A 19,118-nucleotide genomic window follows, 5' to 3' on the forward strand; every position below is an offset into this window, starting at 1 on the left:
CCCCTCCAACATCACTGCTCCTTCAGTCCATTTTACATTTACCTCACACAGTGACTACCTATTAAAAACACAAGTTTCGACATACAACCACAGATCTCCTGCAGCACATATTGATCAACTTTAAAATGGCATCTTATTGCTGATGCTACAGAGAGTCTGACCTTCTTGATCCACAGTGATTTAAAATGATTCACCAGAATCAGCACCCTGAAGCTTGAGATCCAAAGACACTGGCACCCCTGTTTAGATTTTGTTGGATTAAAAGGTTTGTGACATAAATACTGTATAATATGCATGCTCACCTAAGAGCCTTTCTCACATCAGTTTAATCTACTTTATAGGCAGTAAAAGACACCTGCTCCTTGGGAGAAAGGCGATGGCAAATCTAGACAACATCTTAAAAAGTAGAGACATCACCTTACCAACAAAGGTCCGTATAGTTAAAGCTATGGTTTTCCCAGTAGTGATGTATGGAAGTGAGAGCTGGACCATAAAGAAGGCTGATCGCCGAAGAATTGATGCTTTTGAATTATGGTGCTGGAGGAGACTCTTGAGAGTCCCATGGACTGCAAGAAGATCAAACGCATCCATTCTTAAGGAAATCAGACCTGAGTGCTCACTGGAAGGACAGATCGTGAAGTTGAGGCTCCAATACTTTGGCCACCTCATGAGAAGAGAAGACTCCCTGGAAAAGACCCTGATGTTGGGAAAGATGGAGGGCACAAGGAGAAGGGGACGACAGAGGATGAGATGGCTGGATAGTGTTCTCAAAGCTACAAACATGAGCCTGACCAAACTGCGGGAGGCGGTGGAAGACAGGAGTACCTGGCGTGCTCTGGTCCATGGGGTCATGAAGAGTCGGACACGACTAAACGACTAAACAACAACAACATAGGCAGTATATTCAATACAGGTTGGCAGGTACACTCTTAGTAATTTTGCTCATGCATTTTGGAATTTACGAGGCTGTGCTGCCTCTCTGTTAAAATCACGTTTTTAATGACTGTATTTTTCCATGTGTAAGATGACATTTCCCCCTGAAAAATGTTAGTGATAAATTGGGGGTCGTTGTCTTATACATGGGTTAATACAGCAAGTAAGCGAGGGCTGGAGCTGCGGGGGTGGCAGGGAATGTTGGCGAGGAGGCTGCTTACTTGCTCTTCCCAGCTTAGGAAGAGTATGCTGTGATTGCCAGTATGCAGTGAGTTACGGCACCAGTTCCGTCAGCCAGAGCAGGGGGATCGTAAAAAACTGCTCAACTGCTCAGCAAACTTACAAGCTCAACAACTTTCTTAATTTTTAAATTTCTTAATTTGGGGCTCCCAAAATTATGCATGGGGTCGTGTTATACACAGAAAAATATGGTATATTTTTGTTAGACACTCAAAGGTCTACAGACACAGACAACCAGTAAATAAATAGAAAAACTAGGTTATTATTGTGATAAATGACAGTCAGACAGGTTTTTCACTAATCCCTAGGAAGCAAAGAGTGTTTTGAACTAAGGGCTGTGGATTTACAGATGGTTTGTAGAGCAAGCTTAAGCAATTTAAATACTTTCTGCCGGCTAACAAGGATTGCTCTTTAAAGAACGGATCACAGAGTTTGGCACTAAACTTGCATTAAACTGATACAATCTCTTTAATGTTATCTGCAGCTTTTTATCACAATTGTATGTGCAATTTACATTCTCGTCGGCTCTGGGCTTTTTATTATTATTAAGATTTAAGAGATACCAAACTGAGATATTCCATACATTGTTCCAGCGTCACTCAAAAGATTTAATGGACATCAACTGCTAAAGGAAGGAAGAAAAGCTCTTCTGTGGGAATAGGGCAAATGCAATCATGTTTCAGGCTCATGTATTTTAGATTGCATCATATGCAAGAAAAAGTATGCTTACTGGTCATTAAATAGTATCTTTATTAAGATAAATGCATACTCAAATTGGTCTTCTTTGTCTGCCTAGCATAAGGCCCAGTGGCAGATAATGGGGATAGCAGATATGATGGGAAGTAGGCAATAATAAATCCTCTTTTTTTTTTTTTTGCAAGAATAATAGGACTTTTCTTGCTATTTCTCATTTTGTTTTATCTGCTGAGGTGCCAGAGGTTACGGTAAATATACAGGGCAGTATTCTACTAATGTGATCCGTTTGTGCAGATACTTCCGCTTGCCTGATGGTACCTCACCCCCTTCTTGCCCCACCCCCTCCCCAAATCTGCTCCTGCCTAGGTGTGAGGATCCTTAACAATTTCTCTTCCCTCAGAGCTGTTCTACCTGATTTGAGCTCCCAGAGTTGAGAGCTCATGAATGTTGGTGATGACATTACATGCTGAGAACAGGGAGATAACTTGATCATCATTGTTTTTTAAACAGCTACAACTTAGCAACTCCATACCTTACAGAGGGCTCTTCATGCAACTGCATCAAGGAAGAACAGCAATTTCAATAAAGTGTATGAGCTTTTATGGTTAGAGCAATTAAAAAGATTTACCATAAATGAAAACAAGTTCCCTAGTTTAAACAAAAAACAGTTGCGGCTCTAATGTACCTTTCAACTAATTGAGACCTGTGGAACACAAAACTTCTATATGCAATTAAGCAACGATGGGTGATTGCAAATGTACTGCTTTGTGCAATGCCTGTCAATGTGTATCAAAAGCAAGATTCAAGATCCGTTAGGAGCACAGGAAAGTGCTGAACCACAGAGGTCACCTTGCAACAAATAAGGAAGCATGGGATGGATGGACAAATAGAGCAGAATAACTAAACTGGAACTCTGAGAGGAGGAAACCACAAAAGAAACATGGAAATAGCAAGAGCAGGTCAGAACCACTGTCTCCTCATTCATGTACTCTTCCTAACAGGGCAGCCAACATATTATACTGGAGAAAGCATGAAAAAAAACCCATAATAGGAAAGTACGTACATGTGTGGCTGCCACTCGAGTAGTGAGAAGGTTTTCTGTTGTTAGTTGCTGGCATTAGCAATAGCTAGCTTGTTCATTTAGGGAAATTCAAGACAAAACAGAAGAGCAACTATGGTCACAGTAATGTGTCATTCTAAACATTAGTTTGTGCTACATGCATGAGTCTGATAGAGGCACACACTCCACCTTTCCCTCTCTTCCCACTGTAAAACTGACATTTGCTTTCAGCTTCCTTGAATGTCAGCTTGTTATGTGGCTCTGACCAGGGACTGTGGTTTTAACAAATTGTCAATTTCAAAACAAGCAAACCTTAAGCTATGGATTTTGAAGTTGGTTTCTTAAACTAATCAGAGTTTGTTATAAATTGTTGTTGTTTAGTAGTTTAGTTGTGTCCGACTCTTCGTGACCCCATGGACCAGAGCACGCCAGGCACTTCTGTCTTCTTGTTATAAATACCAGTCCTTGATTCAAATGACATGACAGCCTGTCATAAATACTGGCAAAGTCATTTTCCTAGCTGTTGGGGAAGAGGGGAAGGGAGGAAACACAGGCCCGAATATCTCTTGGGCTTAGTCCAGCTCATGAACATTAGCATTGTCATGGTTTGGCACAGGAATGTGGAATCCCTGGTTTAGCATTATGTGTGAAGTGACTCAGTATGTGCCTAGAATTACAGAATCACAGAATCTTAGAGTTGGAAGGGACCCATCTAGTCGGACCCCCTGCAATGCAGGAATCTCAGCTAACAGATGGCCATCCAAACTCTGCTTAAAAACCTCCAAGGAAGGAGAGTCCACCACCTCCAGAGGGAGTCTGTTCCTCTGCCAAAGAGCTCTTACTGTCAGAAAGTTTTTCCAAATGTTTAGTTGGAATCTCCTTTCTTGTAGCTTGCAGCCATTGGTTTGAGTTCTACCCTCCTGAGCAGGAGAAAACAAGCTTGCTCCATCTTCCATGTGACAGTCCTCTAGATATTTGAAGATGGCTATCATATCTCCTCTCAGTCTCCTCTTTTCCAGGCTAAACATACCCAGCTCCCACAACCATTCTTCAAAGGCTTGGTTTCTAGACCCTTGATCATCTTGGTTGCCCTCCTCTGCACACATTCCAGCTTGTCAACATTCTTCTTAAATTGTGACACCCAAAACTGGGCACAGTATTCCAGGTGTGGTCTGACCAAGGCAGAATAGAGTTGTACTATTGATTCCCTTGATCTGGGCACTATTCTTCTGTTGATGCAGCCTTTGCTACTGCATCACACTGTTGACTCATGTTAAGCCTGTGGCCTACCAAGACCCCTAAATCCTTTTCACATGTACTGCTGGTAAGCCAAGTGCTTCTGATTCTTCTTGCCTAAGTGCAGGACTTTACATTTGTCCCTATTGAAATTTATTTTGTTAGCTTGGGCCCAGTTCTCCAATCTGTTAAGACATTTCGAATTTTGATTCTGTCTTCTGCAACATCAGCTACCCCTCCTAGTTTCATGTCATCTGCAAATTTGATGCACATCCTTTCAATTCCTTCATTCAAGTTGTTTATAAAGACGTTGGACAACAATGGGCCCAGGACAGAACCCTCCAGGTTCAGTCAGTCAACCAGCTACAAATCTACTTAACAGTTACCTCGTTCAACTCACATTTTACCAGCTTCCTCGTGAGAATATTGTGGGGAACTGTATCAAAAGCCTGACTTAAATCAAGATACACTATGTCCACAGCATTTCCCTGATCCACCAGGTTTGGAATTCCATCAAAAGAAGAACTCAGATTGGTCTGGCAAGACTTATTTCTGAGAAACTCATGCTGGGCTTTAGTAATCGCAGCATCCTTTTCTAAATGCTCACAGGCCAACTCTTGAATTATCTGTTATAGGACCTTCGCTGGTATTGATGTCAAGTTCATCAGTTGGTTGTTACCTGGGTCCTCCTTTCCCCTCTTTTTGAAGATGGGAATAATATTTGCCCACCTCCAGTCTGTTGCCTATATTTAATTTGCTAAATTAGGTCTTTAATCCATATAGTGAAGCAGGATTTTGTTGATGAACACACACTTGATTCTACTCACTAGGAAAAGCAGCGAGCAGAGTGTTTCCTTAATAGATAGTCCAGCTCCTAAACAGACTCCTAGGTGTAGAAAGAGACTGTTGAAAGATATATGGATACGGTGCACCGAGTTTAATGTTGCCCATAGCAAAACAGAACACACACACTCTAGATACTATATATTTACTTATTTATTCCCCAGCATCATCTTTCCTTACTGCATAGTATCTTAGGGCTCATAGTAAAATATATCTTTCAAATATTTATCAGGTGTCTTCTTCGGAGGGTAATGGCTTCAACTCTTCTCTCCAGGGCTGAAACTGAAATGCACCCTTAGTGACCTAGAAAACAGTAATCTAAGACTGTACATAGAGGTAGGATTGCAGAAGTCTAGGCTCAGCAAGCATGTCAACCTCTTAAATACATGTTTACATGCACGTTTGGGGCCCATTAATAGTCTAAGAATCTTGCAGAGTCAGACATAAAAATCAGATATCCTAGACATGCCTTTCTCAACCTTAGGTCCCAGGATGTTGTTGGACTACAACTCCCCTCATCCCAGGCCACTGCTCCCGCTAGCTAGGGATGATGGGAACTGTAGTCCAACAACATTAGGGGACCCAAGGTTGAGAAAGGCTGCTCTAGACTTTATATGCTTCTGCTTGCCGCAGCAAGGAGTCTAGTCCTGGTTGTTGCCTGCACCCAAAAGAAGTTCCAGCCTAGTTGAACTGCCTGCTGCTGGAACCTCCTTTTCCCAGTGGAGAAAGGGACAGCAATATGAGCACATTGTGTGCACAGACTGGGAGAAGGGCCAAACCAGCTGCTTAGCCCAGGCTTCCTCAACCTCGGCCCTGCAGATGTTTTGAGACTACAATTCCCATCATCCCTGACCACTGGTCCTGCTAGCTAGGGATCATGGGAGTTGTAGGCCAAAAACATCTGGAGGGCTGAGGTTGAGGAAGTCTGGCTTAGCCCAATAGTTCTGCAAGATTCCCTGATACCTGTGCATTTGCTCTCCATCCTGAAGCAATGGAGGATCCTGTTGCATAGGAAGTGGGGCATAGAAGAGAGCCTGGGAACTGTGCAGGCTGGTCCATTTGGGCAAATGGGGCACTCACCCAGAAAAAAGGGCACTAACAGTGTAAGAAGAAGAACTGAGATCCAAGGGACGGATAGTATAGAACTTTTTTAGCAATTTGCCTTTCTGGATTACTGTGCAAAAAATGTGCAATTACTATGAAACTGTTGTGGAGGATCTGAACTCCTATCTTCCTCTTTGCCCAGACATCCAGAGCAGCAGTTACAAGGCACCTATATTTATGACTGCTGGAGAAATGAAATTTCCCATCCACCTAGCGTTTTGAATCACTAAGGAAGGAGTGTGGCTGGGAAGCAGTTGCTGAAAAGTAATCTATTTTCTGAGGTCTTTCCAAGGCACTAAACAACAAGATGTTTTCTTTTATGCTTATTTTGCCATTGACCTAATGGATGCCATTCTATTCTAAATTGTAATTTTATTTTACTTCTCTTTTGTTGTACACCGTCTTCTTTTTGTGTATGAAGGAATAAATTTAAATGTAATGGGCTGGATTTGACTAACTCATTCTGCTGTTAGAAGCCAGTGCAAGGACTTTTGCTAGCGCAGCAGACTTTTGTCCTTCTCTCCCTCTTGTGTGACCCCCACACCTTCCCCCAATCCACTCTGGATGATTGGGAGAACCCCCTGAATATCATGCAGGGGAGGAGGGTGAGTATCATTCTATGGGAAAAGCAGAAGAATTTGCTCTGACAGAACACTCTCCTTAGCACTACAATAATTTAATTACTAATGTTTTCTTAACAAAATAAATAAATATAACATACATATACACACGGGTAGGTAGCCGTGTTAGTCTGCCATAGTCGAAACAAAATAATTTTTTTCCTTCCAGTTGCACCTTAGAGACCAACTAAGTTTGTTATTGTTATGAGCTTTCGTGTGCATGAATACTTCTTCAGATACGAAAGCTCATACCAATAACAAACTTAGTTGGTCTCCAAGTTGCTACTGGAAGGAATTTTTTTATTTTGTTACACATATACACACACACTGCAGGAATCATGCCCAAACCCCAAGCATGTTGATAAACCCTCACAGAGCATGAAGCTGCTTACGACATTCTAAAAGCAAAGTGGGCTGGGCTTTTGCCAAGCCTGCCCTGAAAAAGAAAGGAAAATACACATGCTAATCTGTATGAAAGTGCATGAAACCCTAAATCACTTTAGTATTATTAGAGGACTGGTTACACTGTTCAGTGAAAGGGCCCAATGCAGCTTTGATAGACTTGTTACAAACATCTGATTGCCCCTGATTAGATTAGACAATAAACTCCTGTCTTGGTGTTTGCATTGTTCAACTCCCACTCTGCAATCTGTAAATTAGAATTCCAGACCTCAGAGATTGGATTCAAATTGGATTACTGGATCTGGTCCAGGTTGGGAAGGGTGGGGGGAAAACAATTTGGAGAAAACAGAGGGAAGTATGCAGCCACACACACTTGAACACATACGCTAACAAAATAAACACACAGGCAGAGACAACAAGCCAGGATTTGATTAGGAGTAAATTAAAAATATAATTAAAACAAAAAAACCCCGACCAACCAGCAATTAAAGAAGAAGTGGGAAAAGGGATGAATTGTCACTATTAATTAACAAAACAAGGAGATTATACCTTTAAATGTTGTTTTTCTCCAATTTAGGCTGTGTGGGTTTTTAAGACAAGTGCTCAGCAGAAGAGACTAATTTCCATTTCTATTGTTGGGTAGGCTTATGTGCTTCCAGAGACTGCATCTGTATATTGTGTCAATAGAACCTCTGCCTCCTAAGTTTCAGGAGAAATGTGATGAGAAGACAAACTTTTTTTTTGCTACTCCATCTGAATTTTATACATGGTCTAAATTCTATGGCATAATTCTGAAAGCTAGAGTTTTCGCCTAAGACTGCCACTGGCCTCCTATGTAATTTTGAAAAAAGTCACTTCCAGTGCTTCCAGTTATCTGTACTGTATTTGTGTTTGACCTATTTAGCTGTACTTTGCTGCCTCTCACATTCTATATGATGTGGAAAACCAGTTGGCCCTCAGGTGTGGAGCAACTGAAAAAGAACACATATTTGTTTTATCCATAACCTGAATTTTAGTTCAAGACAGTGAACGTGGTTCACACCTTTAATTTGCAAAACAGTTCTGTGAGGCAGAGCTCAGAATGACTGGCCCAAAGTCACCTAATCAACTTCATGGATGAGTCAGGATTTGAACCTGGGTCTTCCCAGTCCTAACTGGACACGCTAACCACTGCACAGGCTCTTGTAGATTATTATTATTTCTTAGTCTTGTACAGCTTCTCTATGTAGCTTAAAAGGTGCAAAGACGCAGTGAAAAGAACCTAGGTTAGGTTCATTTTGAGCTTTTGGACGAGTAGCTTAGAGCTCCTCTACTGCACAGCCTCTCTATCTTACTCCTCCAGAATATAAGCAAAACAAAACCTCAGCAAATTACATGTGAAAAGTACAACACCAAGCTACCCACACCAGCTTGGAGCAGGCTTTCACCCCCAATTCAGCAGCACAACCATCTCTGTAATGAGCCAGCCTATTCTTAGCTGCTAACCATGATAGGGCCACAAGGCACTCTTAAGAGCGAGACAAGTCCTATTCTGTGACACGTCAGTTTTTTCATGGCATTAAAAACAATTTCCTGTCAGAGAGTTGAAGGACTGAGAAAGACGTCACTTAATACATGTAAGGAAAATAATAGAATTATAAGTGCTGTTAAAAGGATGCACCTGCCCACACTAAATGCACAAGATAAGCAACAGTTGAGCTTGAGATTGATAACTTCCAACTGAACTAAAACAGACTGAAGAGACAGCAGATTTCTGCTGCTGGAGAAATTTGGTTTGGGGGGAAAATAAGAAACTGAAATAAAGCAAAACTAAAAGATCCATCCCTAACTACATCAGGTAGGAAGGTTGGATGCGGCGGTGATTCCAGGGTCCCCCTCTTAAAGGGGTTATATATATGGGTGTCACTGGCCATACACTGAAAGGTCGTCAGTGAACTACCCTGTGTGTGGGGATCTGGGCTTGGCTGCCTGCTACACTTACGTCTCACAGAGCACCCCCATATGTCATTTACCCTGATGAGCCCCAGTTCCCCCCGGCTGGGGGGCTGGGAGGGATACACGCCCAAGGCCTAAGCCATTCAGAAGTTTAATAAAGTTGTGGCCTAATTTTAATTCCATATAACATTGTCAGAGTCTTTATTCCTTCCTTATGATCCCTGGAGGCTGGGGCTGTCACCACTTGGTCACGCAAAACAAAACTAACAGATCCATTCCTAACTACACCAGGTAGGAAGGTTGGATATCTAGCCTTGTTCTTGAAATGTCATTTTTCTATGCGAAGGGTTCTTTGAGGGAGAGCATCCATACATGCAGCTCTCTGCACCCAGTCTGTGTATGGTCCAAAAACAAAAATAAAAAACTGCACTAAAGGTAAAGGTAAAGGTACCCCTGCCCGTACGGGCCAGTCTTGCCAGACTCTGGGGTTGTGCGCCCATCTCACTTAAGAGGTCGGGGGCCAGCGCTGTCCGGAGACACTTCCGGGTCACGTGGCCAGCGTGACAAGCTGCATCTGGCGAGCCAGAGCCGCACACGGAAACGCCGTTTACCTTCCCGCCAGTAAGCGGTCCCTATTTATCTACTTGCACCTGGGGGTGCTTTCGAACTGCTAGGTTGGCAGGCGCTGGGACCGAGCAACGGGAGCGCACCCCACCGCGGGGATTCGAACCGCGACCTTTCGATCGGCAAGCCCTAGGCACTGAGGCTTTTACCCACAGCGCCACCCGCGTCCCTAAAAAAACTAAAAAAACTAAAAAACTAAAAAACTGCACTACTTGATACTAATGACTGCATAAACTGGCCAAGCTTTGAGCATTTGGTGTTGGCAGACTAGAAACACAGAAATAGGCACAGGTTCAAGACATATCATCCTCCCTTCTCCACCTTACGAACACACATACTCATAAACTCCAATCCTCCCCCCAACAGAAGGTAAAGGTATAGATGCTTTTTATTGTTCGCACTCATCCTTCTCCATACCATAATCTAGATAACTACTGCCAACACAATGCTGAGGCACAGCATGATTAAGTAAGCTATTCAGAGTCACAGTCAATGTAAATATGAGGTAAAAACAAGTTTCCTCCTAAAACTGCACTCCAAATATAACCTCACACATTTTCTGCATTTTAAAAACAAAGCAAGGATGCTTTTAGACAACACATTTACCTCTTGCTGAAGTGTGAAATTGCATCTCAGAGTGCTCCAGTTACAACATCCATTTTGATGGGGTAACAATTCATGCAGTTTAACTTGGTTGTTTTTGCCACAAAGAGAATCCTGAGCTGACCACATAAGAACTCCTGGACTGAACAATGTCCCAAACATTCTTCAACTGCACCCAAAGCATACAGGAAGCAGAAACAGACTACCAATTTTGATGGTTTAAGAACTTTTCCGTGATTGGTCAGTAAAGGCACAAGGATTACTAACTGGTTGCTTAAGATCCTTCTCCCATTTCTTTCTGGGAGATCACATTTTCCTAGATATTTTGTTATTGGGAAAATGTGAGAGTCAGACTTCACCTTCTCTTGAACCACAGTGCAAGAGGGAAAGAGAATCCAAATTCAGAGCTGAGCTCCCACTATAGAGGGACTTGTACCAGAGGTTCTGCTATCAAAGAGATAAAGCCAGAGTGACTCTGCTCAGCTGCCAAACTGGATTAAGGACAGAGCGGGAATCTTGAAGAGAGCACAAAACACCTTGGGGCCTTTTTGTTATTGCCCCTCTCTGCAGTCCCAAATTCCTCTATCTCATATTACTGGACAAGATGAAGCCGGTGATAAAAACATCAACTTAGACAGCAGTCTTTATTCAGGTCACAGAACAGAAATTGTACACTTCAAGGCATAACCTCCAGTAAACTATGGAATATGCAGAATTCATAAGGCAAAGTAAATTGTCTGCGGCCCAACACATTACGTGAAAAATTAATAAGCATCAGCTGTCAAACAAGACATGGGGGAAGGGGGAGAGAATTATATTCAAATCAGCACATATTTAATTCAGAACTTCAAATGCCCACCCCACATTCTTCTGCACAACTTTTACGCAACACATTGAATGCACTGGAGTAAGTCCTATAGGAATCAGGGGCTTACTTGTGAGTAGACATTGCACTGTTACACCAGCATTTTCAGGTATAACTAGAAGCAATCTACCCTTTGGAGAGGGAAAGATAGTTAATATTAATAAAATTCTAAGTATGCAGCTTATCTATACTATACTATACTATACTATACTATACTATACTATACTATACTATACTATACTATACTATACTATACATCACCGTACTACTAATAATGTATTTATACCCTTCTTTTTTCCTTGACTAGGCTCAAGGTGGCTTGCAGAAGTACTGCTAAAACATAGAAAAACCAGTCATTAAAATACTTTTAATCCGGATGCACTCTGGACTTGAATGCACTGAATCTTCAACAAATTTGGAGTATAGCTCCTGTTTTGGCTGCTACTGCTTATCAGAAGCACACCCCACAGTAATATAGCCCTCCAGTTCCTACACCAGAACAATGGAAAAGAGCGAAGAATGCTTGCATTGGATGAGGTGAAACAGACGGATGTCCCAAGACCTTTGCCAAAACTACTTGCCCTGCATTCACTCCTGCTCATCATCCCAACTTGACTCAATGAATATAACTTTATTTTTTTAATCACCACTTTCATGAGTCACGGATATAATAAGCAGAATGAGTATGAGGTCAAGATATATTCTCGCTTGGGAGGGAGACAGTGCCATAGAAACAAGACCCTGATCCTTGCTATTTATAAATCTAAGAAAAACCCAATCAGTTGCATTCCTTAGCAACTTGCTGTGCTGCTGTGTTGGAAGTAAAGTATGGCTATAACAACTAGGGGTGTGCATTTAGTTCAAATGAATTCTGAGCCAAGTTGGGCAGATTCAAAGAGTCTTGGGACTCTCCCAAGGTGAAGCAGGTTTTTGTCTTGACGTATTCCTAACTGAACTGGAATGTTCTCAAAGCCTTGGGGCCATTTTGGAAGATAAGATTTGCAAACTACATACTGTATTTTTTGCTCTAGAAGACTCACTTTTCCCCTCCTAAAAAAGTAAGGGGAAATGTGTGTGCGTCTTATGGAGCGAATGCAGGCTGCGCAGCTATCCCAGAAGCCAGAACAGCAAGAGGGATTGTTGCTTTCACTGTGCAGCGATCCCTCTTGCTGTTCTGGCTTCTGAGATTCAGAATATTTTCCCCCCTTGTTTTCCTCCTCCAAAAACTAGGTGCGTCTTGTGGTCTGGTGCATCTTATAGAGCGAAAAATACGGTACTTCACTCACATATATACAGTGGTACCTAGGGTTACAGACGCTTCAGGTTACACTTTGCTTCAGGATGAGAACAGAAATCGTGCTTCGGTGGCGCGGCAGCACCGGGAGGCCCCATTAGCTAAAGTGGTGCTTCAGGTTAAGCACAGTTTCAGGTTAAGAACGGACCTCCGGAACGAATTAAGTACTTAACCCAAAGTAACCCTGTAGTGCCCAATTCTAAAGGAGGACAGGATTTCTGTACTGTTAATAGTTGTGTAGAAGAGAGAATTTTGGCTGGTACAGCTTTCTCCACATGCTGCATGACAAGCTACCTTCACTAAAATTTCCACTTCTATAGCGGTTAAAGATGCACAAGCCTGTTTGCTCTTCACATGTGGTAAGCCTGGCCTAGAAATCAGAAGCTAGAGTAAATTCCAGCTTCCCCAAAGTATCTCCTGACCCCCCTAAGTTCTAGGGGCAAGCGAATCATTGTAGAAATAATGGTGATCTGTCATGGATGCTTTAGTTGAGATCCCTGCATTGCAGGGCACTTGGGGTCCCTTCCAATTCTACAGTTCTGTGATTCTATGAATGGTAGCTATTGCATCAGAAGTTCCTAGCAGTCTTCGGGTGGATCAGAAGGTGGAAGGAGGAGAGATGGTTGACCATTCTCTGTCTTCTCCTCACACTAGTTGCTGGCAAAGGCTTTCCTAGCGCCATGCTTGGTAACTGGAAATTTAATATTTTTCTTTCTCTGCAGTGGGACAGTGTTGCATGGAAACTTACCAGGGCAAAATCCATTTGACACATGTCATTGTTGCAACATGGGCCATTTTGGCTTGGAGAATGGTGTCACTACTGTGTCTTGCATGGTGCCAGGCATACCGTTGATTAGCCAGTTAAGCTTTGCCTACCTTGGCTAACTCATACTAATCAACTCAGCTGCTGTGCACAGAATACAGGCTGTGATTAAGAATGTTAGGTGTGAAAGAGGGAATGGTGTGAAAATATTACACCAACTGATATATATATATGAATATATATAGGGATATATATACTCACTCTCTCTCTCTATATATATATATATATATGGGTGAGAAGGAAGCAGCACGTGCTATTGCTGGGCTTTGAAAACTTCCATTGCTGAGTTTATTGGTGCTGACCACACTTTTGCATAATTGCAACTTAATATGTATGTACTTTATCTTACTGCTGCTGCTTTTGAGGATCTGGCTGATCTGTTTTGGCAGTACTGATTATTTTTTCCCCACCTACAAACTTTTGCTGCTGAGGCTTCACAGTTTTTGGTTTCATGGCCTATTGAAATTTGCTGTTTTGCTATCACCATTGAAACATTTATTTAAAAAGTAAACTGATATTTTGATATGTACTGTTTTATGCTTGCTGTTCTATTTTCTGAATTGCTTTGGGTAATTCCATGAATTTTGTGGGAAAGCAGCATGGAAGTTGTAATAATAATGATGATAACAAACCACCTTTATGATACTTGTAAGTTGAAAACTATATATGCAGAAGCTTCAGTTAGAGGAAATGAAACGGATAATGCAGAGGACCACATAAATATAAAAGCCCTTTGCTAAACCCAAATGTCCTCGATGTGATGATTTCTAATCAGAAAAAGTTAAGTAGAAATGCCAGATACCTGCCCATCATCACATAAAGGGTCAGCTTCACCTATCATTATAGCTTAATCTTGTTGGCTTGCTTCAGCAGTAATATAACATTTATTCCTTCATTTAGGAAGGAAGTGATACAATGGAAAGTTAGACTGAAAATGTACACCAAACCCCAAGAGGAGAACGAACTGCACATCTTATCAAAGGACTCAGAATACTTTCTGCCCCTCACCCCCATGAGTTGCTTGCATGTGAGCACAATGGATTACAGCTCCCAAAGGAGAATAAAAGGTCACTTCTTTGAAGAACTCAGGGTAGGCAGGAAACGGATATTCAGACATGTCAGGGAAGACCGTTTCATTAGTCATGTTAAAAATGATCTCTAATTGCAACCCCTTGCATGACAGAGATGCCAAAAACAAAAAAGGCACTTGGGCTGAATAGCAGTTATCCTTGGAATTTCATAAAATTCCCCAACTCTGTGGCTCACAAACATTATTTGAATCATTCTGAATAAAGGATTCATCAGCTGGAAACTATGCAAATATTGGAATGTTGTCATACATACCAGTTCTATTTTGCTCACTCCTTCTTCTACTAGACACACCAATCAAGACTAATGCTCCAAGAAGTGACCTTACCTTCAATGCCTGGACTTTCTTGGCCAACAGACTCTCAATGTCCTCTGCCACCTTTTCCACTATTTTCTCTGGGACGTTCTCTCTTACATCAAACAGGCTCTTTTTTTCATCGTAGATCTGTTTAAAGATATTAAGATTGGGGAGGGGAAAAGAAAAATGGATATTCTGAGAAACAGCTATATACACACATAAGCACCAGCTTTAAGAAAATGTATTTTAGGAACTATAGACTATGAAGTGTTCATACAAATAGCAATCATATGCCCAAGATCTCTAAGTACTGTTAGAAATGTCATGCCTTTCCATGGATTAAGAGAGAGAGAAAGACAGACAGACAGACAGACAGACAGACAGACAGACAGACAGACAAAAATCCACCATATCCCTGTCCCAGAAACAAGGCAAAAAAAATAATAAAGAAATGAATGGCTGTCAGATGTTCAGACCACTACAGTGGGAGCCATCATGAATTACTGTGGGAGAGAAGACAAATGAAATGATATTTGGCATCCCAATGCTAAGGCAGCCTTAAATAACCAACCAACCGGCAGGGGGTGGGGTGGGTAGCACTGAAGGTAGAAAGGAGACTAGTAATAATTCTCTGAAACAGGAGGTTGTGCCTGAATGCCCAGTTCAGCTTGCTAACCTCCGTGAGATTTTCCACTTCCCCCCCTCTTTTCTGAATATTCTTTCACTGTCATAGACTGAGCGCGCCACACAGTCAGAAGCCTTTGAAACAGAGTTTCTCATTTTCTTGGGATAGTCAGATTGCCCCCAAGCCTCAATCAGAAAAGCACTTCATGAAATGCCACGTATGCCCAACCCACTTTATAAAAACTAGCATACTGCCCTCATCCCTCCCACTGTGCATATAATTTAGTGGGGATGGAGACTAGCAGCAGATGGTCCATGGCTGAAGGTGGTAGGAAGAGTAAGCAGAGCTTAAAACAGACGGAAACAGGTTGGTATGATAAAAGGCCTGTAAAGAAGGGAAGGAAATATTGAGGTAAATAAATACAAAACAGTGCAACATTAATCTGTATGATAGATATAGATTAATAGAGATAGCTATAGATAGATAGATAGATAGATAGATAGATAGATAGATAGATAGATAGATGATAGATAGATAGATAGATGATATAGATAGATAGATGATAGATAGATGATAGATAGATAGATAGATAGATAGATAGATAGATAGATAGATAGATAGATGATAGATAGATGATAGATAGATGATAGATAGATGATAGATAGATAGATAGATAGATTACATATAACACAAGAACTGTCATACCCCTTGGGTTATATTTGATGGTGACTTGAAATATGTTTGGATCAAATTCAGCAATGGGGATAGATTGGCATTTTGCACCAGAGCAACCAACAAATTCAGCAACCTAACGGACTCCTTTCACAGTGTTATCACTAAGCTTCAGAATTAAAGCTTCTCTTCACCAACATCCACACTACATACCACTTATACAAATGGTGTAAATAGTGGCCAACAGAAAGGTTGGGAAATAATAGAATCAATACATGGTGTGGCAGCAGGATTGTCCTCACTTTTAGACCCAGTTCAGTTCAATGCCTTGGCCATAGCAAGTAAAACAAATGTGTGCAGGAGTTCAGTGTGAATAAAGTAAACCTGATAACTTACAATCTTTACCTGGCAAAATGTGTGTGTGTGTGTGTGTGTGTGTTTGTTTAGGATAAAATGTGTAGCCAATACACATTGCACTCTACACACACATGCGTCACTGATACATTACATTCAATCTGTAGAGGTCAGCTTGCCTAGGGGCAATCAGGCAGAGACAAACCAGGTGAGCGCAATCCCATTTCACAACTGTGCATCTATTTTACAGAGTGTGCTCAGCATGTGAATAGGGCTACTGCTATCAGAATAAAGGAAAGCTTTTGAGAATCAATTACAGAAATAGATTTTTGAAGTTTGCAATCCAAGCTGCTTATGAAGGGCTACGAACACCCAACATGGCAATGTTTTGTTTTTTCAGATGTTGTTTATCACTAGTTGCCCCTTCCATACATTTCTTGAAACTGCCTTTGACCTGCTGTGTGAAATGGCTGCTCAGCAAACAGCAAGCTCCATCCTGATAATGTAAAGGCAGCTGGAAGTGAATTGATGTGTCTGAATAACAAACCTTAGTCCTTCTGCATGCCAAACATGTGTGTGTATGCGTGCATGCATGCAAGGTGGGGGAATACTTTGCAGAAGCTGTTAAACAACAGAACTGAACATAACTGATTCTCATAGTCTCTCTTACTTCCTTTCTCTTCCCATGCCCTATTATTCCTTGGGTAAACAACAGCATAACAAAATAATGTGTTTTGAAGGCACACTGGCTCCAGCTGAGCAGTAGCAATTAGGGAAGCAAAAGAAAAGGAGCAATCTTCAAGGAGAAAGCTTCGGATGCAGAGGGCATCCTGACATCAGTATTTTCCTATTATGAAATGGCAAATCTGCTCCCATTGGTTGTAGCTAGCCTTGCCCATGAAAAATGGCGAGGGTGTGTTGTGCTTTTATGACATTGTGCCCTAATGCTGTCTGTCTTAAATGGTGAGGTAAGTCTATTAATTCAGTAGGGTTTACTGGAACATTTCAGTAAGGTGACAGTAACCAAATATTGCATGCATTTTTTATAGAGGGCACGTTGAACTATTATAATAACATAGTGACGTGTGGTCATTATTGCAGAACAGATTGCTCTTGTTAAACAGCCAGCAGTATGGATGCTCATACAGAGAAAATGACGCTTATGTTGCCAGTGACTATTATCCCTAATCCTTGTCCTTAGTATTACATGCCCCTCTAACTACTGAAAAGTGGAACTGGTAAATATTGTATACTTGGGACTTCCAATAAGCTTTTGACAAAGTCCCTCACCAAGCAGCCAAGGGATAAGACGACAGGTCTTGTAATGGACAGACAACTGGTTAAAGAGCATGAAGCAGAAAGTAGGAATAAATGGAAAGTTCTCTCAATGGAGGGGTATAAGAGGTACCAAGAAGGCCAGTTCAACTGGAACTCTACACAAACCCCAAGACAATGTGTTTATTTTTGTTTCACTCTAAGCAAGGAGTGTGGTGTTAGAGAAAGTAATTGGAGGAAGCTAAAGCCAAGTATAATTGCTGCTTAAACCCAGTATCATTTATTTAGAAGTTCCTGCTGTAGTTAGGAATTTTCCTACAGTAACCGATATGCATAATGAATCATGTATATGCATGCCTAATTAAACCCCCCAAACCAGTGACATATCTAATGCAGGTAAAGCCTCTAACCTGGCTATTAATTATGCCTTGTGATCAATGGATTTCCTCCAGAAAGCACAACTCACTCTAATTAAAATATGTACCCTTGTTTGCATGTCTTGAGAATTTCAAGCTTGACCAACTACAGTGGACACAATATACCTTAAAGCAGTATTCTTTGACGTTGTGTCCCCAAATGTTGTTCAACAACAACTCCTACTACCCTCATCCAGGCTGGCTCAGGGATGATGGGAGTTGTAGTCCAAGAACGTCATCTTGGAAGCATGGTTTTAAAGAAGCTATTTTGGCATTAAGTTTTACTGTAACAATGCTTGCACCATAATGGTTGCTAACATGCATAGTGGTATAAAAATACTATATCTTTTGAAAGCCTGGGTGAGATTTTTTTTTTAAATTAAACATCACATCATGAAACAATGGGCTTTGTCAAGATTGCCTCAGTATGCAATCTTAGCCCAATGTAGCCTCAGTTACAACATAACAAAACTATGCTCCCAACGTTGTATGCTTCCAACTGTTCTAAAAAAAAAATCTCTGCATGACAGAAATTATCTTCCTTACAGACACTGGAGACCTCTGCCACAACAGGCAGTGATGTCCATTAGCCTACATGCCTTTAGAATAATCAGACAAGTTAATAAATGATCAGTCTATCAACAGCTATTAGCCAAATGGATCCTCCATATTCAGAAGTACTGTATCTGGTTACCAGATGCTGAGAGCCAACTATCAGGGAAGGCCATCAACCCCTTGCCCTGGTATATCAGCTGCTAGGCACACTATTAAAAATAGATCACTATTGGAAACTGATCACTGCTGGAAACAGAATGCTGGACTGGATGGATCTGGGTGGTCCAGTTTGGAGATTATTCTACCCTACTATTTCACAACCAGGGAATCAACTTAGCAGGTGGGTGAATGAGGTCACACACCAGGCTATTCCCAGACGCAAGCAGTGTTCAGTACTTGAGACAATGCCAGAAAGAACATGATTCCCATCTCATGGTTGCCCCATAACCGTAGTGTTCTTAAATTTCATCAGCTGATGCTTGTATCTCATAGTGTGATCACAAGCATAGTGCCATCTATATTATGCTAACAGGATGTCAGGTTCTGTGTAACATCA

The 19,118-nt window shown here is 41.5% G+C and overlaps 1 protein-coding gene across 5 annotated transcripts in view; it reads right to left on the reverse strand.

Annotated features, from left to right (window-relative positions):
* CACNA2D2 (calcium voltage-gated channel auxiliary subunit alpha2delta 2) overlaps positions 1-19,118 on the reverse strand; it is a 537,538-nt gene that overhangs the window by 398,264 nt on the left and 120,156 nt on the right. For all 5 annotated transcript variants that reach the window (XR_013391944.1, XM_077924744.1, XM_077924743.1 and 2 more), the window contains exon 3: positions 14,696-14,812. Coding sequence is in view for 4 of the 5 variants with exons in the window: in XM_077924744.1 (XP_077780870.1) it covers positions 14,696-14,812 (117 nt within the window). In the remaining variant the exon portion in view is untranslated. The remainder of the gene's footprint in view (positions 1-14,695; positions 14,813-19,118) is intronic.

The sequence above is a fragment of the Podarcis muralis genome, chromosome 2, assembly GCF_964188315.1.
Source record: "Podarcis muralis chromosome 2, rPodMur119.hap1.1, whole genome shotgun sequence".
Taxonomy (NCBI): Eukaryota; Metazoa; Chordata; class Lepidosauria; order Squamata; family Lacertidae; genus Podarcis; species Podarcis muralis.